Source organism: Bombyx mandarina, chromosome 02, assembly GCF_030267445.1.
Source record: "Bombyx mandarina strain Sakado chromosome 02, ASM3026744v2".
Lineage (NCBI taxonomy): Eukaryota > Metazoa > Arthropoda > Insecta > Lepidoptera > Bombycidae > Bombyx > Bombyx mandarina.
Genome location: NC_143209.1, coordinates 418,126 through 442,080, shown reverse-complemented (window position 1 = coordinate 442,080; position 23,955 = coordinate 418,126). Strand labels below are relative to the sequence as shown.

The window sequence follows — 23,955 nt, the reverse complement described above, 5'->3', positions numbered from 1 at the left end:
ATATTCCTATAATAATATTAAGAAAACTCGGTGTGATAAAGATAAGAATAATAAACAAGAAAACTATTTTATCTGTATTCATCCGTCAGTAAAAACAGAAAATATAAAATCAATTAATATCTCTATATATTAATACGTGAAGCAAAAACTTTGAATCCCTTTTTACGAAAATTGCACGGACGGAGGAGTATGAAATTTTCCACACTTATTGAGAATATAGAGAAGAAGTGCACAATGCTAATATTTTTTAAAAAGAATGCATAAAAGATACATTAAATCAATAAAGAAAACATTACACACACTACATACCATGTATTTGACGCACACACGCATGCATGCTATTTATTGTCAAACTTTTGTTCTTGACGTCTGTTGTCAAATTGAGATTAAATATTGTTTGTCTTTGTTAATATTTTTTATAGTGTAGTCTTGGCGAAATTTGTGATTATACTCGGAGAAGTATAAAATACAATCATAATAGTGTACAAACTTACAATTCCAATTAATTATAGTCGAATTTCGACTACTGCGGGACCTCTAGTAATATATAAAGACGAATTTCCGTTTCTCTTTTCCAAACATTAAAAGGAATGAAGATATCGTTTCACGGAAACCAGAGATGAGTTTATACATTGATTCCTAGCGTTATCCGGTGACCGGAAGTCGTCTGGTGACGCACTGATCCGTGGTATTACATCCGCTATTGGTTATTAAATGTTAAAATGGGCTAAAACAGGGAGACAGAGATTTCTTTTCTTCCAAAGATCGTATTATTACGCTCGCTTTGTTTCCTAGCCATAACTTTAGCCCCACATTCAGGGGTGGTGGGGAATTTTCCAGATAGCCACGAGTGGTTATAACCCAGCCTATTATTGCCACGAAGATTTCACTTTTACTAGAGGTCCCGCAGTAGTCGAAATTCGACTATAATTAATTGGAATTGTAAGTTTGTACACTATTATGATTGTATTTTATACTTCTATAATCACAAATTTCGCCAAGACTACACTATAAAAAATATTAACAAAGACAAACAATATTTAATCTATTCTCAATTTGACAACAGACGTCAAGAACAAAAGCTTGACAATAAGCATGCGTGTGTGCGTCAAATACGTGGTGTAGTGTGTGTAATGTTTTCTTTATTGATTTAATGTATATTTTATGCATTATTTAAAAAAAATATTAGCATTGTGCACTTCTTCTCTATATTATCTACTAGCGACCCGCCCTCGCTTCGCTTCGGAAACATTAAAACACACATGAAACCAAAAAAAAAAATAAAAAAAAAAATAAAAAAAGTAGCCTATGTTCATCAGGGACAATGTCGGCTTCTAATGGAAAAAGAATTTTTCAAATCGGTCCAGTAGTTTCGGAGCCTATTCGAAACAAACAAACAAACAAATCTTTCCTCTTTATAATATTAGTATAGATATAGATATAGATAAGTGCGGAAAATTTCATACTCCTCCGTCCGCGCAATTTTCGTAAAAAGGGATACAAAGTTTTTGCTTCACGTATTAATATATAGATACAATGCTGTCCATTCCGTGAATCACAGGTGGGTAGATAATAATTAAAAATAACTTTCTCAAACAACGAATGCATCAAGTGTACCCACACAGTCGTACTATCGCCCCTGTTGAAGTCGAGCTCTATTCAAACTCACCCTGCTATTAGCGCAAGTCAGTGCAGTAGTAATACGTCAGAAGGGATTGTGGAGCAATCCCTCACGGCACACAGATGGGCTGCGATTAATGACGGACGAATCAGGTGCACCCTTAATAAAGGGATTATAGATATTTGAGGGTAGAGCGTAATAGAAAGCTGAATAGGTTTAAAGGTATGAAGTCGTTTTTTAATTCGCAATTGTTTGCAACGTATCTTCTAATCTATGCATTTTTTTATTGCTAAGATGGGTGGACGAGCTTACAGACCACCTGGTGTTGAGTGGTTACTGGAGCCCATAGACATATACAACGTAAATGCCACACCCACCGTGAGATATAAGTTCTAAGGTCTCAAGTATAGTTACAACGGCTGACCCACCCTTCAAACCGAAACGCATTACTGCTTCACGGCAGAAATAGGCAGGGTGGTGGTACCTACCGGTGCGAGCTCACAAGAGGTCCTACCTATAATTACAAGTGATTTTACTGTTTAATCTCGGATTTATTAAGCTATAAAGTAGTTTCAATTTATTTCTAGGACTCGCAGAAACCGAATGAGCTCCATCCATCACATGAAAGTTCAATATGGAATCAATGTGGGTCAATCTGACCTCATACTGCAGGGAACATGTTAATGAAGTATATTAAGGCGATCCTATAGACAATGGAGAGACCTTTCCATTGTAAAACAGTCAACGCCGAATGTCTGGCGGCGGTTGATTAGCCGGACCCAAATACTTCAGCAGCCTCGAAGAACTCTCCAGAATCTCTTCCAAAAGCACGACCCTCAGCATTGAGGATTATCGACGCAAGGAGGATAGTCAATAAAGTGTAATTTAAAACTTACCAATTCCCCCTGAGATTTAACCAGATTTGTCTAAGTTGACGGTGCTGTGGCGAAAATTTTGTCCAGAATTACGACACTTCGATACAGAATGCGAACGTATAAAGCTTGCCACAATTGCACAATTTATATTATTAGATTGCGTCATACTAAATCAACGTTGCCGTCCCAAGCCTCAAACGCCCTTGATTCACCCATTCAACATTTGATTGGGACCTAAATTCAATTTTATATGAGACGTGAGGAACATCGGCCAGTAACTTCGATAGTGCGGGTGTTTGTTTGGTAATTATGTCTGTTTATTTAGCGTGAAAGATATTTGTTTGTCCGAACAGTCGATAGATACGTACTTAGAAGAATAGTATCCCAGAAAAAACGAGACAATCTATACTAATATATAAATCTACAGTGGTTTTTACGGATGTTCCGTTATAACTACTGAACCATGCATCCGATTGACTTGAAACTTGGTATCCATGTAGACAATACATGTACTTAATGGATAGGCTAATATTTATATGAGTGTTGGACTCCCTACACCAGTTGCGGGGACGTTAATGATGAGAATCTTTGTGAGAAATAATAATGTTAATTTTAAATGCCCAGCGAAGTGGACAGGTACAGCTAGTATCATCATATGAAGGAATCCAATGTCACATATTTTGCCAAAGATAAAACTCTGTGTCTTCATATCAAGCTGGGTATTTTCTATCCCTACCTAATCGTTGGTAGCCTAATGGACTACTCCAAATACTCGCGGTCCGACAGGTGACCGCACAGGCCTCAACCTGACAGATTTTCCTAATACTTGTCCTAGCATGAGCAGTGCTTTGCAGAATCTACCACCACATCGGAATCGCAACCCACGGAGGAGATTCGGCGAGAAACTCATTGGGATGTGTCTATGGGTTACTTCGCTGTTTGATCTCTTCGTTGTAATCGACTAGTTCGACGAAGACGGTCACAGGGCGACTATATAGAGGTCTAAATACCGCAGAGAAATAGTACTAGAGAAATACAAATGGCAAAAATGTACTTGGGACGTGTTTATTACCTTTAAAATCATGCCAAGTAATCATCAAGTAATTTACAGGTGTAACCCGACCTCCTAAGTAGAATAGGAACCTCTACAATATTTATCAATTTTGTGTAATACAATTAATAGCAGGATTTATTTTGGGCCGGCGCGGGTAGAAAGCATCATTCTGCGTGTCCTAATATGGGGCGAGACCAGAAGCTCTTTAAAAAAAAGAAACTGTGATTGACACTGAGTTTATAGAAATAAAAATTTAAAAGAACTGGTACAAATTATATGTTTTTTTTCACTACTAAAACCAAATTTGTTCTGCCGCGTTTTTTGTAATAATAAATTGGTTTATATGAAGACAATGCAGTCGCCGTAGGCAGCGGCTTGGCTCTGGCTCTGGCATTGCTGAAGTCCATGGGCGACGGTAACCACTCACCATCAGGAGGGCCGTATGCTCGTCTACCTACATGGGCAATAAAAAAATGCGGGAGTGCTTTAGGCTGCATTTTTATTTATATTGTTTTGGTATTGAGGGGCATGTGTATCATTTCCCCCTGCCGCATAGAGATACGTCCTGTTTTACGGAACCCCTTACAATCCAATCGAGACTTTAACCTCAAGCCTCAAAGCTGGCAGCATTGACGTTTCGATGTCCATATAGGTTGATTTGCCTATCGAAAGAGACTCGAACGAAGACTGCGTGGTCAGATTAGGCTCGCTAACATACCATATAAAAACAATTTTCTCCACAAATCCCCTGTTTTCAATGGAGTCTATATAATCAATCCATAACCTTCTGATAGGAGGGGGATGATCTGTCAAAGTATGTTAATGCCGCATTGAATAGCACGGGCTTCTGGAAGAGTACGGACTCCTTGATTTTAGAGTTTTCATGGACATTTTAAAAGGCTACAGCTCAAATTGCTGTAGAGGGGTATACTGGTAGTATATATATTTTTACTGGTGGTAGGATCTCTTGTGAGTCCGCACGGGTAGGTACCACTGCCCTACCTATTTCTGCCGTGAAGCAGTAATGCGTTTCGGTTCGAAGGTTGGGGCAGCCGTTGTAACTATACTGAGACCTTAGAACTTATATCTCAAGGTGGGTGGCACATTTACGTTGTAGATCTCTATGGGCTCCAGTAACCACTTAACAACTATGTGGGCTGTGAGCTCGTCCACCCATTTAAGCAATAAAAAAAATGAAAAATACTTTCTTTCACTTTCAGTGTTAGATAGCCCATTCATTGAGAAAGGCTATATAACATCAAGGTAAGACCGATACAAGTGGAGCACCAATAAAGAATGTTTCAAAATAGGGGTCTAAATAGCTCCTTAACATTCTATAATTCAAAAATATTTTCACTTTCTACGTAAATGAAGTGGAGGGGTAAAATTTAGCGTTATGCCAAAGTAATTATTCCACGCGGACGGAGTCGCGGGCAAAAGCTAGTAATATATAATATAGTCCTCCCCGTATCCGATTATTCTGAAGTCGTGGTCACCCTAACGAGGGCGCCTTAATCCAATGATTTGCGCCATATTACGGTCAGACAGGTTCTTGTAAATCAAAAGGGATTCCGACACCATACCCGGCTTGTTTTATTGTCAGAGGGGCCTTTTGTAAGCCAACTAAGACGAAAGCACCGAGCATTCGATAGTGTGACATCATTGTCGAATATTATTAATCGGAAATATTGAATAAGCAGCATCCATAAGTCCCATTCTCGGCCGCAGACGGACTGGCTCTCGGCCCACATGACCTTAAGCTAGCATTAAGGTCTTACCAGTAATTTGATCGTTAAGAATTAAGAAGAAAGGAGACTTGTCGTCGTGGCCTTACGGATAAGACGTCCGGCGGTGGATCCGGTGTTCGAATCTCAGGCGGGTACCAATTTTTCTAATAAAATACGTACTAAACAACTGTTCACGATTGACTTCCATGGTGAAGGAATAACATCGTGTAATAAAAATGAAACCCGCAAAATTATAATTTGCGTAATTACTGGTGGTAGGACCTCTTGTGAGTCCGTGCGGGTGGATACCACCACCCTGCCTATTTCTGTCGTGAAGCGGTAATGCGTTTCGGTTTGAAGGATGGGGCAGCCGTTGTAACTAAACTTGAGACCTTCGAACTTATATCTCAAGGTGGGTGACGCATTTACGTTGTAGATGTCTATGGGCTCCAGTAACCACTTATCACCAGGTGGGCTGTGAGCTCGTCCACCCAACTAAGCAAAAGAAAAAAAAAACATTATCTTTTACACATCGTCTTCTCGCATTAAAACTGTATAATCTCAAAACTTACTAATTTTGCAGGAGAGTGTTAAAGCCTTAAATGTTTAACATGTGATATTTTTAATATTAACTAGCTGACCTGGCAGACTTCTTAGTGCCTCAATCGATAAATGAAGACCTAAACTTTTGTATAAAATAAACTTACAACAAACAGAAGGAATCCGTCTGGCTATCAGCTTAGGTAGGAAAAAAAACGCTATAGAGATCGTTAAAAAACTCGCAATAAGCACACAAATGTCAGAATTGAGGATAAGAGAGCTACAAGAGAGGTCGCGGCTGGTGCGCAGTCCACGGCGCGCCCGTGTGGGGATCGCGTCAATTTTACGGCGCATTTCTTTGACATCACACGCTCGACGGAGCGCACTTATCGTTTGTCGGCCCCTTCGTCTGTATTGTGCGCGGAAAACGTCAGATGTTCGTGAGCCGTTCCGATGTTAAGTGCTTTTTTGATGTGAGATGTCTGATTTTGTTGTATTTTTTTTCAATGCGCGATATAGTATAGTAGTTTCTTGCCTACTAACTACCAGTAACCTTGGGATACTATACTGACTTCACTGCGACTGATGAGCTTGCTAGGCTCAGCTTGAGAGAACTTACTAACGTCTATCATAGCAAGAGCAGTGGCCCCACTGAATCTACCAACAGTAGTTCATGTTCAAACATGAAATTATTGTGAAAAAGGAAAAAGCGCTCAAATTTCGTGATCCTTTTTACTAAACAACGATTACTAATGTTTTTTTTTTTATTGCTTAGATGTGTAGATGAGCTCACAGCCCACCTGGTGTTAAGTGGTTACTAGAGCCCATAGACATCTACAACGTAAATGCGCCACCAATCTTGAGATATAAGTTCTAAGGTCTCAGTATAGTTACAACGGCTGCCCCACCCTTCTTCATGTATATTTTTGTTATCTCTATCCTGTTTTAGTCTCTTCTTAAGAGTTATTTTGTATATTTGAATTGAGTGTATGTACGGTAGGCAGCGGTTCGGCTCTGCCCCTAGCACTGCTAACGTCCATGGTCGATAGTAACCACTCACCATCAGGTGAGCTGTATGCTCGTCTGCCTAGAAAAGCAATAAAAAGCTTTGCAAATCTAAAGATTGTTTGTTACACCAGTATAATATGATGTCTTAAAATGCTCATTCCAGATTTGAATAGAGCTTTTTTTGTCTAGTTTTTATTTATTTTTATAAACGTTTTATTCTTGTGGAATAGTAAGGGCCTTTAAAAATATAAAATCGCTGTCACTGATGCAGAATTCGAACCCTTATCCGTTAGTTTCCTGCCGGGGGTAAACACCGAGATAAACAATTCAATTATTCCATGTAATCGCGTGTAATGATTGCGAGATATTTACACTGCGCTGCATCAAATGATCTTTGTCTGTTGGACGCTTGGGGAAACGAGTTTACGGGCCATTTGACTGTAAATGGTGACCGTGGACTGTAAAACTTAAGGTTCAGTATTTTTTTTTGTGTAATTTATTTCATTACTAGCTTTTGCCCGCGACTTCGTCCACGTGGAATACTGCACAAATAATGCTTTATTTTAGAACAAATTTGGTTAGCATAAAAAACGTTACAGTGGGCCAACCTTAACATATAACATATGTTGTCGCGGACTTTTTTTTATATCATTTAAAGAGGAACAATTCTGTCATACATTATTTTAGCGAAACTTTAACCGTTTCTGCAGCGCACGCAGCGGAAGCTCTCAAAAGGAAAAAAACCCGATTTTGAAACATTCTTTATTGGTGCTCCGCTTGTATTGGTCTTACCGTGATGCTATATAGCCTATAGCCTTCCTCGATAAATGGGCTATTTAACACTGGAAGAATTTTTCAAATCGGACCAGTACTTCCTGAGATTTGCGCGTTCAAACAAACAAACTCTTCAGCTTTATAATATTAGTATAGATAGACACAGTTTTTTTTTATGATTGAAGGATTACTGGTGGCCCGGTGGCCTTTCCAGTTTCAGCAGGACAGGTGGGCGAACAAAGGCTCAGCCAAGAGGGGAGACACATAGTCTTCTTAAATGCGAGGCCACGACCGCTTCTTATACCTTCATAGTTCAAGAACCCAATTTAGAGCACTTACCGGTTTTGACTTGGTACTTGAGCGTAGCCTTGCAGTCTTCGAGGAGCTGCTTCAGAGGGAGAGGCTCATCGTGCAGCTCCAAGTCTAGGAGCTTCTGCATCTCTTCGGGCATCTTGAACTCCAAGATCTGGCGAAGATGAGTGAATTTATAGGTACTAGTGGTAGGACCTCTTGTGAGTCCGCGCGGGTAGGTATCACCGCCCTGTCTATTTCTGCCGTGAAGTAGTAATGTGTTTCGGTTTGAAGGGTGGGCCAGCTGTTGTAGCTATACTGAGATTTTAGATCTTATATCTCAAGGCGGGTGACGCATTTACGTTGTAGATGTCTATGGGCTCCAGTAACCACTTAACACCAGGTGGGCTGTGAGCTCGTCCACCCATCTAAGCAATTAAAAAAAATCGGTTTACGGCTAATACGTCGTACAGTTAACAGGACCAAAGAAACCAAACTCAACTGTACTAAATGTTAAAGAAATATCTCATACTAGCTTTTGCCCGCGACTTCGTCCGTGTGGAATAGTTACTTTGGCGTAACGCTAAATTTTACCCGCCTCTTCATTTACGTAGAAAGTGAAAATATTTTTGAATAATAGAATGTTAAGGAGCTCTTTAAGGTACAAAAATCACGCTTTTTAACCGACGTCAAAAGAGGAAGCTATCAAATCGAAATTAAATTTTTATCTATGTATGTTTACCGATTTCTTTATTGATGCTCCGCTTGCATTGGCCTTAGCGTGATGTTATATAGCCTATAGCCTTCCTCAATAAAAGAGCTATCTGACAGTGAAATCAGACCAGTAGTTCCTGATATTATCGCGTTCAAACAAACAAACTCTTCATCTTGATAATATTAGTATAGATTTGAATAGCCCGCAATGTGACACTACATCCGAGTTAGGTCTCTCACCTTTCATGCCGGTCATCAGCCGATCTTTAATTGATTTACATTGCGCGTCAAACAAAAACCATTAGATTGTACTATGGCTTAAACCATACAGTATTTTTTTAATTTAGTTAAAACACATTTTTTGCCATTTTTAGTTGTGTAAAGTGTAGGACTTAGTAGAGGTCCTACCACCAATAGTGAAATTATTATTATATTAACAATTGCATGTATACTGGTGGTCCAGAGGTCTTTCCAGTTTCACCAGGACAGGTGGGCGAGCAAAGGCTTCACCACGAGGGGTGGTATTTGCTATCAGCTGCCCCAGTGCCTCAAAAGGAGACCTAACAGCTCAAGAGCAGCTGCTTCGCGAATGAATCTACCACAGCATCGGAATCGCGACCCACTGAGAAGATCCGGCGAGACACTCAGTGGACTGCGCCTATGGGTTAAAGCTTATTCTCTGGACTAGCCGGCACACCTGAAATTCAGAGCAGAACCTACATGACGTCACACCGTAAGAAACATAAGGTCGTAGTTTCAATGGCATTTCTTGTTCCACTTCACCCCGTGATATTTTTTATTTATTTATTTATTGATGCACAAAACTAATTACAATCGTTACAGTACATATTAGCTAAATCGTACAAGTAGTACCTAGATCTGATCTGGATTGCAATCTAAACAGTATATGCACTCAGCAAAACCATATCTGTATATTAATACGTGAAGCAAAAACTTTGTATCCCTTTTTACGAAAATTGCGCGGACGGAGGAGTATGAAATTTTCCACACTTATAGAGAATATAGAGAAGAAGTGCACAATGCTAATATTTTTTGAAAATAATGCATAAAATATACTTTAAATCAATGAAGAAAACATTACACACACTACGTACCATGTATTTGACGCACACACGCATGCATACAATTTTTTTTTTTTTTATAGCTTAGATGTGTGGACGAGCTCGCAGCCCACCTGGTGTTAAGTGGTTACTGGAGCCCATAGACATCTACAGCGTAAATGCGCCACACACCTTGAGATATAAGTTCTAAGATCTCAGTATAGTTACAACGGCTGCCCCACCCTTCAAACCGAAACGCATTATTGCTTCACGGCAGAAATAGGCGGGGCGGTGGTACCTACCCGTGCGGACTCACAAGAGGTCCTACCACCAGTAATACTATTTATTGTCAAACTTTTGTTCTTGACGTCTGTTGTCAAATTGAGAATAGATTAAATATTGTTTGTCTTTGTTAATATTTTTTATAGTGTAGTCTTGGCGAAATTTGTGATTATAGAAGTATAAAATACAATCATAATAGTGTACAAACTTACAATTCCAATTAATTATAGTCGAATTTCGACTACTGCGGGACCTCTAGTTATTATCAATGTGCATAGCTTTGGCTATTGAAAACACAATTGAAATTAGAAATATTGATAACTAGCCATTTTTAAATAGGATATCCTTCACATATTTGACAAATCCCCTGAGTCTAGGTTCAAAGATATCAAGGTTACCGTGACATCTCTTACCTTTTCATTCCTGTCGTTGACCTTTTGCACGAAGTCGAGGAGCACGTCCACCACCCTGGCGAGGAACTCCCTGGTCTGCATATTGGCGTCCTCGCGGTACGGCAGAATGGCTGTGAGCATTGACAGCTATTTTAGCTGACTTCATAAAAGGGATTCTGGATTTGACTGTATTTTTGTCGTATGTTGTTATACCTCAGTTTTTTTTTAATTATCCAATTTTGATGATTCAGTTATCTAATTAAAAGCTAGTTTTTAAATAACATAAAAATAATCTGAGCTAGTAGTCTTTGAGTTCCAATGCACGCATTGAATTAACTTCGACATAGGGATGATCGATATTAGAAAAACATCCATAGCATAACATCGATGTTTTTGGTAGGAAATAAAACTGTCTATTTTATTTATTATACGTGTTTGTTAATACTACGTTTTACGGATTATAAGTGAGCATTTAATTATTGGACTTTGACACCGACGTCACACTTCACAATTTTTATTTTCTTAATTTCATACACATTTATATAGTACGGCTTACTTCGATTATGTTAATCAGTGTCATCTGGCTTAAAATAGTAGTATTACTTAGGGACTCACTAACTAGAAAGTACATCCCGTTAGATTGCCCCAAAAGATATGTAGAAGTTTCGATAATTCGATATTTTATTCTCATAGCATCTTTTTATTTTTGTTTTTTTTTTATTGCTTATATGGGTGGACGAGCTCACAGCCCACCTGGTGTTAAGTGGTTACTGGAGCCTATAGACATCCACAACGTAAATGCGCCACCCTCCATTAGATACAAGTTCTAAGGTCTCAAGTATAGTTATAACGTCTGCCCCACCCTTCAAACCGAAACGCATTACTGCTTCAAGGCAGAAATAGGCAGGGTGGTGGTACCCACCCACGCAGACTCACATGAGGTCCTACCACCAGTAATTACGCAAATTATAACTTTGCGGGTTTCATTTTTATTACATGATGTTATTCCTTCACCGTGGAAGTCAATCGTGAACATTTATCGAGTACGTATTTCATTAGAAAAATTGGTATCCGCCTGCGGGATTCGAACACCGGTGCATCGCTCAACACGAATGCGCCGGACGTCTTATCCTTTAGGACACGACGACTTCAATCATGTGTCGATGTTATCGAAACCAAAATATCGATAGTAAAACATCGATGAATATCGATCATCCCTACTTCGACATACATTAATGATTTTCTCATTTGATTTTGAATAAGTCGATTTCTTTGTTGTTAAATTATTTTGTTTAAATCATGTTGTTTAGATTATATTGTTAAGTTTCCTTGAGTGTTTACACTACGGACACTTTGAGACAGCCGATGATACATTCGATATACTATCTTTTGGATCCAGATAATCTAGAATTGCACACGACAAATCGACAAACTTGTCCATATATATGTAATTTAAGAAAATATAAATCTTATTAGACTGATAATCTGAAGGTAGCTGTTCAGAATTTATAATGGGACATTTTTCGTCTAATCCTCAAAATATTTAAGCATTTTTGAACCTTATGTACAACTAGTTAAAAACAAAATAGTATTTTTTTTAAATAACTTTTTTACTCATAGAGTGGTCTTATTTCAAAATATTCTTAAACAATCAAACGATTTGGAACTTTATTCATAGCACGCTAAGAAAAATCAGTTCAAATTTGGAAGTTTATTTTTCTTTTATTTAAGAACGGAAGTTTTCCACTTGCCGCTCTTTTAAAAAAATTCAGTCGATTTTGAATCTAACTGCTATGTTCATAAGAACTACACCGGATTATCGTGAGTCTCTATATACGATTGTAGATTACTCCATTGTTATGAAAGAGGTATTCATCCATTGTTTGGTTCTCGTTTAGAAGATTGATTATTTGTCTTTGACTTTTGGCGCGAGAGGCATCAGTAATCTATCATAATTAAAAAGAAAATCTAAAAATGTCCAAAACGCCAGTATTTTTTTTTTCAAAATGATGTCGATGTCAGTAATGATGCCAGTAAATTGACACACTGGCAATCAAGACACAAACGTACAAAAACATAAAGATATATATATATGAAAATAGCTTTGTTACTCGATGCGTTTTTTTTTTATGGGCTAGATGTGTGTTCCTAAAAAGTCGGACATACATAATAGAAATACTAGGAACAAACACAAGCTTGTTGTGCCGATGAGTAGGTTACATAAGATACGAAATTCATTCGGGTGTTTGTCTGTGCGCCTGTACAACAAAATCCCACAAGATGTTCAGAACCTACATATACATAGGTTTAAGAAAACTATTAAAGAACATCTGTGCAATAAAGCTTACTATAAAGTCAATGATTATCTAGAAGATTGCACAAAGTGGGAATGAGTTGCTCGCTCCGGGCATTTCAATATCGTAGTAATTGTTACGTTATAATACTCATTGTAAAAAAATCATATTTAAAAAAAAATAATCTAATATTAAAAAATAAATAAATAATAATTTCATATTTAAAAAAAAAAAAAAAAAGACATGCCCGCTGAGTTTCTTGCCAGTTCTTCTCAGGACGGAGGCTAGTTCTTGTGAATTGGCGGTAGTTCTTTTGACGTTCAACAAGTATGTACTTTCATTTATGTTGAATAAAATTTTTTTTATTTGATTTGATTTGATTTGATTTGGACGAGCTCAGCTGTGCTTAGTGGTTACTGGAGCCTATAGACATCTACAACGTAAATGCGCCACCCACCTTGAGATATAAGTTCTAAGGTTCTAAGGTATACAACGGCTGCCCCACCCTTCAAGCCGAAACGCATTACTGCTTCACGGCGTGAAATAGGCGGGGCGGTGGTACCTACCCGTGCGGACTCACAAGAGGTCCTACCACTAGCGTCGAACCTGCTATCTCAAGATTTAATTTAAGACAATTGTACCACTGAGCTTACCGTGGGAATTACCACAACAAAAGCTCTTTAGCTGCCGACACCCGACTATACGATAGGGGGGAAATGTAGAAGCAGGAGAAAGGTTATCACTAATCCTTTGACGGTGGCAAAGCCATCGCCAACTCAGAGACCTGACACGTGGTCTAGAACTTACCCATCGATCTCTTTACTGGTGGTAGGACCTCTGAGTCCGCGCGGGTAGGTACCACCATCTCGCCTACTTCTGCCGTGAAGCAGTAATGCGTTTCGGTTTGAAGGGTGAGGCAGCCGTTGTAACTATACCGAGACCTTAGAACTTATATCTCAAGGTGGGTGAGTTGTAGATGTGTAGCGCATTTATGTTTAGATGTCTATGGATTCCAGCCACCACGTAACACGAGGTGGCCTGTGAGCTTGACCACCCATCTAAGCAATAAAAAAAATATGTAAATAAACATGTTTTTACAAAAACCGACTTCAAATAGAAAAAGAAAAAGAAATTCCAAAACAAATTAATATACACTAAAAACAATGATCATCGAAATCGATTGACCCAATCAAAAGTTATGAGGTAACAAACATAAAAAAAACACAGTAGAATTGATAGCCTCCTCCTTTTTTTAAGTCGGCTAAAAATAATCTTCCCGCATTATACCACGGTAGTACGAGTGGCATCCGGCATTTAGCGCAGGGCCTACTGGGTGAATCGCACGGGTAGGTACCGCTGTACAACCGCAAAGAAGTCATGGGTTCCGGCTTTAAGGGCTCTTTCGTTACCCAATAGAATACTACCTTACCTAGTAGGTGAGCTCGCGGGGCTCAAACCTGACGACGTTGCTAACACGAACCCTAGCAAGAGCCGTGCTTTGCATAATCTACCACCAGATCGAAAACGCGATCCACTGAGAAGATCCGGCGAGAAACTCAGTGGACTTTGTCTGAGGGTTAATTTACTCGTCGAGCCCTTCCTCGCAAGCGACGGGTTCGACGAGGGCGGTGGCTGGTTAATGCTAGCGTGGTATAGACATGTGGTGCGTAGAGAGAATATACTTATGACTAGGAAATGTATGAAAATGGTAGTGCAAGACAAAAGGGGAAGAGGTTTACCGAAGAAGATATGGATGGAGTGTGTGAATGACGATATGAGAGAGAGAGAGAAGTGTTGACATGACGGCTGATAGAGGAGAATGAATTAGAAAAATTCGCTGTGCCGAACCCATCTAGTGGTATAAGGTGTAGACAAAGAAGATTGTGCTTAATGGCCACAATTTAATGAGGAAATAATCATTCATCAAGAACCTTAATCGTGAAACTATGAATCAAATTGAGAGGGTAAAAAACACCCCTAGCTCTCCCAGACATAATCCTCAGTAAGTTGACACTATCACTAAACTGTCAGATACATACGTAGAGCGTAATGCTCGTCCGGACACTCCCTGTACACTTGAAGCCAGATGTCCGTAGAGTGACAATGAATTTGCGATACGACATTAAAATTACGTCTTTATAAAAAGGACACTCTCAAAGATATATCTATGTAAGTTTTGTGTTGACGTTGACAGAAACATTAATACATATATGGGTATATATCAGATCAGCATTCAACCATAAGAGGGAGCCACAAGTGGGACAAAGAAAAAAACGTGTTTTTTCTCGATCGGAATAAAAATATATAATTAAAATTCATTAAAACTCTTTGTGAATTAGCTTTATTATAAAAGGACGAATAGTAAAGCATGAATATTTAATTGTCGATTCTCTGTTTTAGGTTAGTAGTTACTTCATTAGTTGATATTTGTTAAGTAAAAGATATCTGTATTTAATAAATCAAATCTCTGTTTTAGATGAATCACATAGTGTTTTGCTTTAAGAAGAAATATAATAGATAATCTTATATCTATTTAGTTTTTTATTAGGTGGGTCCAACGGGCTCCCGTCTTAGCTGTGTTAATTGAGGTAGAAACATGAGGTCGATATCTGAACCCTATGTCATATCTGGTCCGCCCTTCAAACCGGAAATCATTACTGTTTCGCAGTCGATATAAGCAGGACTGCGGTACCTACACGTGCGGGCTTATATTACGCATAATGCTTAATTCTGCCGTCAGTAATGCGTTTCAGTTTGAAGGGTGGGGTAGCCGTTGTAACTATACCGAGACCTTAGAACTTATATCTCAAAGTGGGTGGCGGTATTTACCTTGTAGATGTCTATGGGCTCCGGTAGCCACTTAACACCAGGTGGGCTGTGAGCTCGTCCACCCACGTAAGCAATAAAAAACCACCAGTAATTAGGTAAATTTATAAATTTTGGTACCTTTCTGCGCGAATCGAACACCGGTCTATTGGCATCGCTCGATACGTGTAAGCCGAGCGTCTTATCCTTCAGGCCACTACGACTTCAAAACATGGTAATGCAGCTCAAGCAAATGTAGGTGTATTTTTTTAATTATATTCTATACTATAGAAGCTATGGGGGATGTAGTCTGCAGCCCAATGGGCTACCATAAACAACAGTAATGCCAACATCAAAACCAAGCAGTTGCCCATTTTTGGTAAAAGCGCTCTCTGGAATTTCGAACGCTTCAACTAAAGAAGTTTGTATATTAATGAAAAGCATTTCGATTTTTCAAACCACAACATGTTCACTGCACAATAATCTCTAATATTAAAGACTTAAAATACATTTTCGGATAGCGTCTTGCTCGTATTTTCCGCAATACGAAAATAGCCTAAGCATAAAATAAGTCGCATTTGACAAAGACCCTTAAGTCTGTTAAAATGAAGACCATTATCAATTGAATCGTTGTATCGAAAAATTTCCCTTGAAAGAATTTATTTGTCAAGCATTACATCGCAGACCAGATGTTTTCGTTCCAACAATACACTTTATGTAAATAAAAGAAACACTTTCAACTCTGTGTCCATAGCAGTAAGGGCGTTAACGAAAGCAAAAACAATAACAAAATGGGGGAATTTCGTGTGCAGTTGATGTTTTGGACGTCGTAAGCCGATTGGAATTGATGTTAAGAGATGCGTGATGATCCTTTTATTATTGACACTGGCAGACGTCCCGTTTGATTGTAAGCTTTAATGCGGCTTTAGGCCGGCGTGGATTCTTCACTGAGAATGATCTAGTGTTTCCTTCGATTTCCGCGAGTCGTGGATAGAACTAGAAATAGTTTTTTACTGTTTTATCTCGTGTTTCTTACTGACTTTGACTTTGGCAAGAAGAAGAATAAAAATGGCCCATTCGGCTATGCGTCGGTGGCTAGCGTCCTGCGGTGACAATTACTGTATTAAAACATTAGAATGTTAATAATTATACCGCTTACCCTCTTCAAAATTACAACAACTAATAAAACATTACACACTACATTTTTTCTAGCATACGCGCAAAAGGAAATGAGAAAAAAATTCTTGCACTCACAGAATAGCCCGAGTCAACGGTTTATATTAAAAACTTTCAACCCTCTTGAGGGTCGTGGGGCCGGGCGGCCCTCTTCTATACAGCGCAAGCTATGCTATAACATATTTCACTGTCTTTCCACTCATGGATATCAACAATGCTACAATCGTGGTCGTGCCAGAAGTCGTCGTGGCCTATAGGATAAGAGGTCCGGGGCATGCGTGTTGAGCGATGCACCGGTGTTCGAATCCCGTGGTTACTGGAGCCCATAGACGTCTACGACGTAAATGCGCCACCCACCTTGAGATATAAGTTCTAAAGTCTCAAGTATAGTTACAACGGCTACCCCACCCTTCAAACCGAAACGCATTAGTGCTTCACGGCAGAAATAGACAGGGTGGTGGTACCTACCCGTGCAACTCACAACAGGTCCTACCACCAGTAATTACGCAAATTATAATTTTGCGGGTTTACACGATGTCATTCCTTCATATCGTCGCCTAGCTCAACTACTGTAGAGCACAATTCACGTCCCGCGTCTCCCTTCGCCGATTAGTTACAGTTCAGCGCTTGCATTCTCAATAAACAAACAGGCACAGATGTTTAGGGTTATAACTATAGTGATTTTAATTAAAAATTCCTCATCTCCTTTAATACGTAGATAATTTTACGCGCGTGTGTGTTCGTGATTGACAAATGTGCGTTTGGTTATAGGGTCTCAGTCTGGAGTCTGGTAGAATTAAGTACGGGATGCAGTCAAAATTGCATTAGGCCGGTAAGTTGCAATAACATCCTGCTACCAAAATGATTAGTGCGAGTTTTTAAACGTTCTCGATCGCGTTAAAGTTAACTCAAATTCGTAGCGAGTTAGAACAGTACCCCTAGCGGCAAACGTACCTTCGCTAACTCACTATCTATCTATCTATATAAAAATGAATTGCTGTTCGTTAGTCTCGCTAAAACTCGAGAACGGCTGGACCGATTTGGCTAATTTTGGTCTTGAATTATTCGTGGAAGTCCAGAGAAGGTTTAAAAGGTAGATAAATATGAAAATGCTTGGAAATAAATAAAAATAACAATTTTGTTTTTCCTATGATGTGTCCCCCATCGGACGGATTCTTTTTGTTTGTTTTAAGTTTATTTTATACTAAGGTCTTTTATTTATCGATTGAAGCACTACGAAGTCTGCCGGGTCAGCTAGTAGACAAATAAAATAATAATTATTCGCCTTGTTACCATTAAAATTGAATGCGCTGTCGTTTTATCGTAAACAGGAAATGCAAAACAAAAACGACTTCGTAGTCTCAATAGCTCGCCGCACAATAACAAAGCACCAACGCGAACTCTGTAAGTACAGCATTCTCAAATATCCTTCGTGTGTCAGACGAGCTTTTCCCCGTAAGCATTAAAAGCTCATTCGTTGCGTCCATTGATAGAGTGGGGAGCTTACGGGGATTTGCAATGAGGAATTGAATATTTTTATATCTATTAGGAGTGGAGATGGAGAAATTTGAAGATATTTTTTTTTTGGTTTTCGCTTGCATTGTTTGCAATCTTCATTCTTGCTATTGATATTATTAATAGATAAATAAATAATAATAATAATAAATATTTACTAACAATCACGCCACGTTAACTGGTCCCGTGATAAGTTCGTAAATAACTTGTGTTACAGGTACCAGATAACGGAAATAAATGTAAGATTTTTTTATTATACACATACACATTTTTAATATACATCCATAACCCTTTTTTTTTTTTTTTTTTTAACGCTGGGGAATCCATTTACGGATACCCGGTCGAGAGGGGTAATAGACCGGGTTATGTCGGACTCCGGCGCCTCCAGAGAAGAAGAGGGAGAAGAGGAGGACCAAAGTCCTCCTCTTCTTCCAATTCCTACCGGGAGACTACGCCTTGAGAAAGGCGCGCGAGGCGCTGCGCGGCGTCTACCACGCAGGACCCGCCCCGCAAAACCGACTACCGACTAAACCCCATCGAGCTCCACCACTCCGACTCCACGAAACCTACGGTACCGCACAATGCGCGCCGCAGGCTCGCCGTCGCCGGTACCCGTCCTGACAATAGGACGGGATCCAATCCCAGGGAAGATCCCGCAGGACGTCGTCTCGGGAGACACCGTGAGTGGCGCATAGGAGCCACCTTGCGCCGCCTCACCACGGAACCGACAGCAGAGCACCGGGCACCCCCGCACCCAGTACCCAACAGTCCCTACGGGAGATTAACGGGAGCATCGTGCCCGCGTCGCCCACCCCGCCTTCTTCGCTGAGGAGCCGAAGAGGGATTCCACTCCCTTTCGCGCTCCTCAGCCTCGCGGAACGCCATGACCAGGTCGCAAAATCTGGCCATGGCCTCCCACGAACTCTCATCCTCTAGCATGCGGGCAATGACAGCCCGCAAGGAGAGGTCCCTCCCCAGCACCGCGATGAGATCTCGCCGCGGGTGCTCCCAACGCGGGCACGCTTCGAGTGCGTGCTGAGCGTCATCATCCGGATGCCCGCACTGGTGACAACCCGGATGTGGCTCTCTCCTGCAAACCCTCCACAGGTACCTCCCGAAGCAGCCATGCCCCGAGAGGACCTGCGTAAGGCGGAAGGAGAGCACGCCGTGTCGCCGATCTGACCATGTCTCCAGCACGGGCACCAGGGCCTCGAGAGTGCGCCGGCGGGTGGCTGAGGTTTGATGAAGTTCCTCCAGCAACCGCTCCCTCCATTTAGCGTACGCCAGATGACGCGCAGCACGCCTCCACCGACTGACAGCCGACAGGCCGGGTGTCCGTCCCCGACTCAGGGACTGTGTCCTGCGCCGGTATACCGTAGCCAATACCTCGGCCTCGAGATCCCAAGGAAGGGAACCAGCGAGGGCGCAGGCGACCTCTCGGGAGATCGTACGGTACCCCCTGATGACCCTCACCGCGAGCGCCCGCTGAGCTCGGAGCAGCAGCGCCGCATTGCGTGCGGAGAGTGTGGGCGACCACACGGGAGCGCCATACAAGGCCATACTGCGCACGACCCCCAGGTACAGGCGTCGGACACCGACGCTGCAACCACCAACGTTGGGCAGAAGACGGACTAATGCACCTGCCATGCCCAGTAGCCTCGGAATCAACTCACCGAAATGGTGGTCGAAGCGCCATCGACTGTCCAGCACGATGCCCAAATATTTGAGCTTCGGCTGGACAGCGATCGATACTCCACCGACTATGAGCGTCGCGCCTGGAGGGGGTCCTCTCCGAACCGGGTGAAAGCATACGGCCTCGGACTTGTGGAGGGCCACCTCAAGACCCAGTCTCCGAATGCGGCTAACGACGGTGGAGACCGCCGCCGTTGCAAGGATCGCTGCGGTCCTGTAGTCAGCTCCGCGAGCCGTCACCAACGTGTCGTCGGCATAGCACACCACGTCGACGCCACGCAGGCCAGCACCGCGGAGGACCCAGTCGAAACCGATGTCCCACAGGAGAGGTCCCAATACCGACCCCTGTGGGACCCCGCACGACACCGTTTTTCGTCCCCATCCTCTTCTCTCGGGGAAAATCACGCTCCGCCCTGAGAGGTAGTCCTCTATCAGGGTGCGGAGACTATTGGGGATGCGGTGAAACCGAAGTGATTCCACGATCGTGCTCCAGGGGATCGTGTTGAAGGCGTTGGCGATGTCAATCGACACAGCCAACAACACGCCCCCCTCGGAGCACGCACAATCGGAGAGATGGCGGACACGCAAGACCGCGTCCACGGTCGAGCGACCCCTCCGGAAACCGTATTGGTTAGGAGCCAGATCAGGTCCAACGTTTTCCAGGTGCTGGACAAGGCGATTAGCGATGACGCGCTCGAAGAGCTTACCGGCCTCGTCCAGCACGACGATTGGGCGGTACCCGTTCGGTTCGTCACGTGGCCGACCCTCCTTAGGAATAAGGACGAGCCGACCAGTCCTCCATGGCTCTGGGAACCTGCCCTCACGGAGGCACCGGCTGAACAGCCTTCGGAGGGCAGGCCCTAAACCATCACCCGTCAAGGCGAGCGCCCACGCTCGGGACGAGATCCCATCGGGACCGGGAGCCGTGCGCTTCGCCCGCATCCTCTGCACAGCCGATTCAAACTCCGCCTGCGAGACGTCCTCAGGCTCCCCGCCATCAGCAACCCGCACCGTCGTCATCACAGGGGGGACGAAGGCCGTCCTGGTAAAATCCGGAAACAGACCCCCGACTACCCGCTGCAATGTCTCCGGCGGCAGGGTGCTGGTTGCGGGGGGGGCCCAAGGGCGGAGCACATTGCGCGCCAGCCTGTAGGGCCGCCCCCACGGGTCACAGTCGAGCGAAGCTAGTAGGTCGTTCCAAGCAGCCTCCTTCGCCTCCCCGATAGCCACGCGCAGGGCCCTTATGGCCATCCTGTACACCTCGTACAGTCGGTCCTCCTCATCGGGGTCCCGGTGCGTTCTTCGACGTCGATACCGTTGGTATGCGCGACGACTGACGTCGCACAACCGGCGCTGGTTAGCGATCTCCTCAGTCCACCAGTGGACTCTGCGTTTAGGAGCGAGAGCTCTAATGCGAGGCATAGCGGCGTCGCACACCCGCGACATCGCCTCGCGCAGATGCTCCACCCCCTCGCACACGTCCGCTGGCTCACCAAGCGAGTCAAGACGCCATGCCTGGACTACAGCCGCCTCACGCAACCTCTCGACGTTGAGGCGCTTCTGGGCCCAACGAGGACCCCCCGCGCCGCCACCGCAGAGCAAGGAAGAGCCCTGGATAGACTCCGCCGGAGACACTGCGACACCGAAACGAATGTAGCGGTGGTCGGAGAGCGTCTCCTCGCCGACCATCACGGCCCAACCGCGTACGCGATTCGCCACGTCGGGCGTGGCAAATGTAACGTCAACCACGGACCCGCCCAAACGTCGCACGCACGTGAGTTCCGCGCCACGATTGAGGACGAGAAGACCGCTTCCGACCAGCCATTCTTCCACCGCCCTACCTCTGGGGCACGTTCTCGAGGATCCCCAAGCCAATGACTTGGCGTTGAGGTCCCCGAGAACGAGTATCCGTCGGGAGTGCGACCTCCCAACGACGCGGCCGAGCTCGCTGAGAAAAACCTCAAACTCGGCGAGCGTCCTGTTTGGGGAGAAGTACACTCCCAATATGAATACCTCGGCCCAGAGAACAGCAACAAAGCCGCAACCTCTCTCGACAACATCGAACCTGGGCGGAGCACCCACACAACAACGTCGGATGATAGCCACTCGGCCCTCCAAATCGGCTGCCCAATCGGGGCTCGAAGGAACCCGATACGGCTCGGCGACCACCGCAAGATGGGTCAACCCCTCTGCCATGCTCTGGAACAAAAGGTCCTGAGCTCTGGCAGAGTGATTGAGATTCCCCTGCAGGAATCGAAGGACACCTGTCATAACAGGGTGTCATTCGATGTCTCCATAGCCGTACCGGGCTGCCTCCGCGCATTCTCAAGCGCAGCGGAAGCTCCTCTTCTAAGTCTCGGTCTCGGGGACTTGGCACAAGCCTTGCTCCCGGAGACGTGATCCGCCGGTCTGCCGGCAGAGGCACATACAGCACAGTGTGGCGCCAGAGAGCAGCCGGACGCTACGTGGCCGGTCTGGCCGCACCGGTAACAATCACGGCTGCGGTCAACCGACGACGGACATCGAGCGCTCACGTGCCCTAGCTCATGGCATCGGAAGCACTGTAGCTTCTTAGCCTCTAGCAGATGAGCGCGGAGCACGCTCCAACCGACCCTCAATTTCGGTACGGCGAGGACCTTCGTCGTGGCAGCGACGGGCAACCGAACCAACACCTGACCCATCCCACCTGGGCCAGACTTGATCTCTCCGATCTTCACCGCTTCAAGAGTGCATTCGCCAATCCGGGCGAGCTCAGCGGCTACTTCCTCCGGCGTCAAGGAGTCATCCAGCCCCCTGATGCGGATGGCTGCAGTCGTCACTGGCCGGGTCACGATGACCCCCTCCGCGGACAGAACCTCACGAAGCTTTTGGGCCAGGAGATCAGCCTTGGCGCTCTGATCAGCACCTTCCACTACCAACACCTTAGCCCCAGTCACTGCAGACCGGATGCGCTGGATGGGGATTCCGAGTGCCCCGGGGTCCACCTTGGCTCTCGCTTCGGCGAGTACGCTGCGGTATGTGAGTCCTCTTTCTACAGCTTCCGGCTGCAGCTTGAGCACAACAGCTTGAGAGCGCGGAGGGCGCAGCTTCTTCTCTTTCCTCTTTGCAGAGGACGGGTTTTTCTTTCCCGCTTCAGCGGGTGCTACCACTTGAACCGTCCTCACTGGTTCCTCCCTCAGCCGAGCGCCTCTACGGGTGACCGTTGACCAGCTCTCGATCAAGGAAGCTGGAGCCGGGAGGAGGGTGGGCGTTCCAAGTGGAGCCACTTGCGCAGTGGCTTTTCTTCTGGGGCCTCGCATCCTCTTTTTCGCCGATGTTGTAGGTGGCACTGGTTTCGATAATGGTGCCGAATTCAGTGCAGCGTCTACGACCACAGGAGGGTCCGGTGATTTTTCGCGGCTCTTCCGCCTGTCCGCCGCTAGCGGTGGTCGCATTCGCGGCTCCGGTAGAAGCCGTCCCTCCAGCCCCGCAAAGCGAGCGTCGAGCATCGTACCGACAGCTCGCATAATGCGCTGGAGGCGCAACTCCTCCTCTTCTTCCTCGGTGTTTGGGGCCGGGGCTGCGGCTGGTGCATTGCCTAGCACCTGCGAGACCGTAGCCAGCTCCCTCCTAATTTCATCAAGCTCCTTGCGAAGCTGTAGGATCTCCTGCTCCTGCTTGGCGTTGATCGCACGCAGTTTTTCAGCCTCTTCAGTTGCAGTGCGGCCCACAAGGTCCTCCGTGGCCTCCTTGACGGTAGCTGCCAACTCCTTCAATGCACGCACATACGTGCCCTTCGGGCTACTAGATTTGGCGGCCACCGTCAGAGCCACCTCAGCACTCTGATGGAGTCTACGCTCGGCATCAGGCTTAGGGACAGATCCTTCAGCCGCTCTCTTCTTCTGGCGCGTGGTGCGCGCGCTCTCAGTGAGCTCCCTCTCCTCTCTTTGGGCCCTAAGGCACGCCTTTCTGGCAGCAGCCATGCCAACGCACTGCCTCGTGGTCGGAGGGCGTCCCCGTCCACGCTTTGATGGCGTCACGGCTCTGGGCTTCGCAACTGACGGGCCCTGAGCCTCCGAACCGGAGCTACTGCTCAACCCGTCTGAGCTTATATTAAGGACCCTTTTCCGCTGTCGTCGTGTCGGCGACGAGCGG

The 23,955-nt window shown here is 44.2% G+C and overlaps 1 protein-coding gene across 2 annotated transcripts in view; it reads right to left on the bottom strand.

Moving 5' to 3' along the window:
- Positions 1 to 23,955, bottom strand: part of Gad1 (glutamate decarboxylase) — a 64,818-nt gene that overhangs the window by 30,613 nt on the left and 10,250 nt on the right. For both annotated transcript variants that reach the window (XM_089732842.1, XM_089732847.1), the window contains 2 exons: positions 10,361 to 10,470; positions 7,939 to 8,065 (listed from right to left, as the gene is read on the bottom strand). In XM_089732842.1, coding sequence (XP_089588968.1) covers positions 7,939 to 8,065; positions 10,361 to 10,470 — 237 coding nt within the window. The remainder of the gene's footprint in view (positions 1 to 7,938; positions 8,066 to 10,360; positions 10,471 to 23,955) is intronic.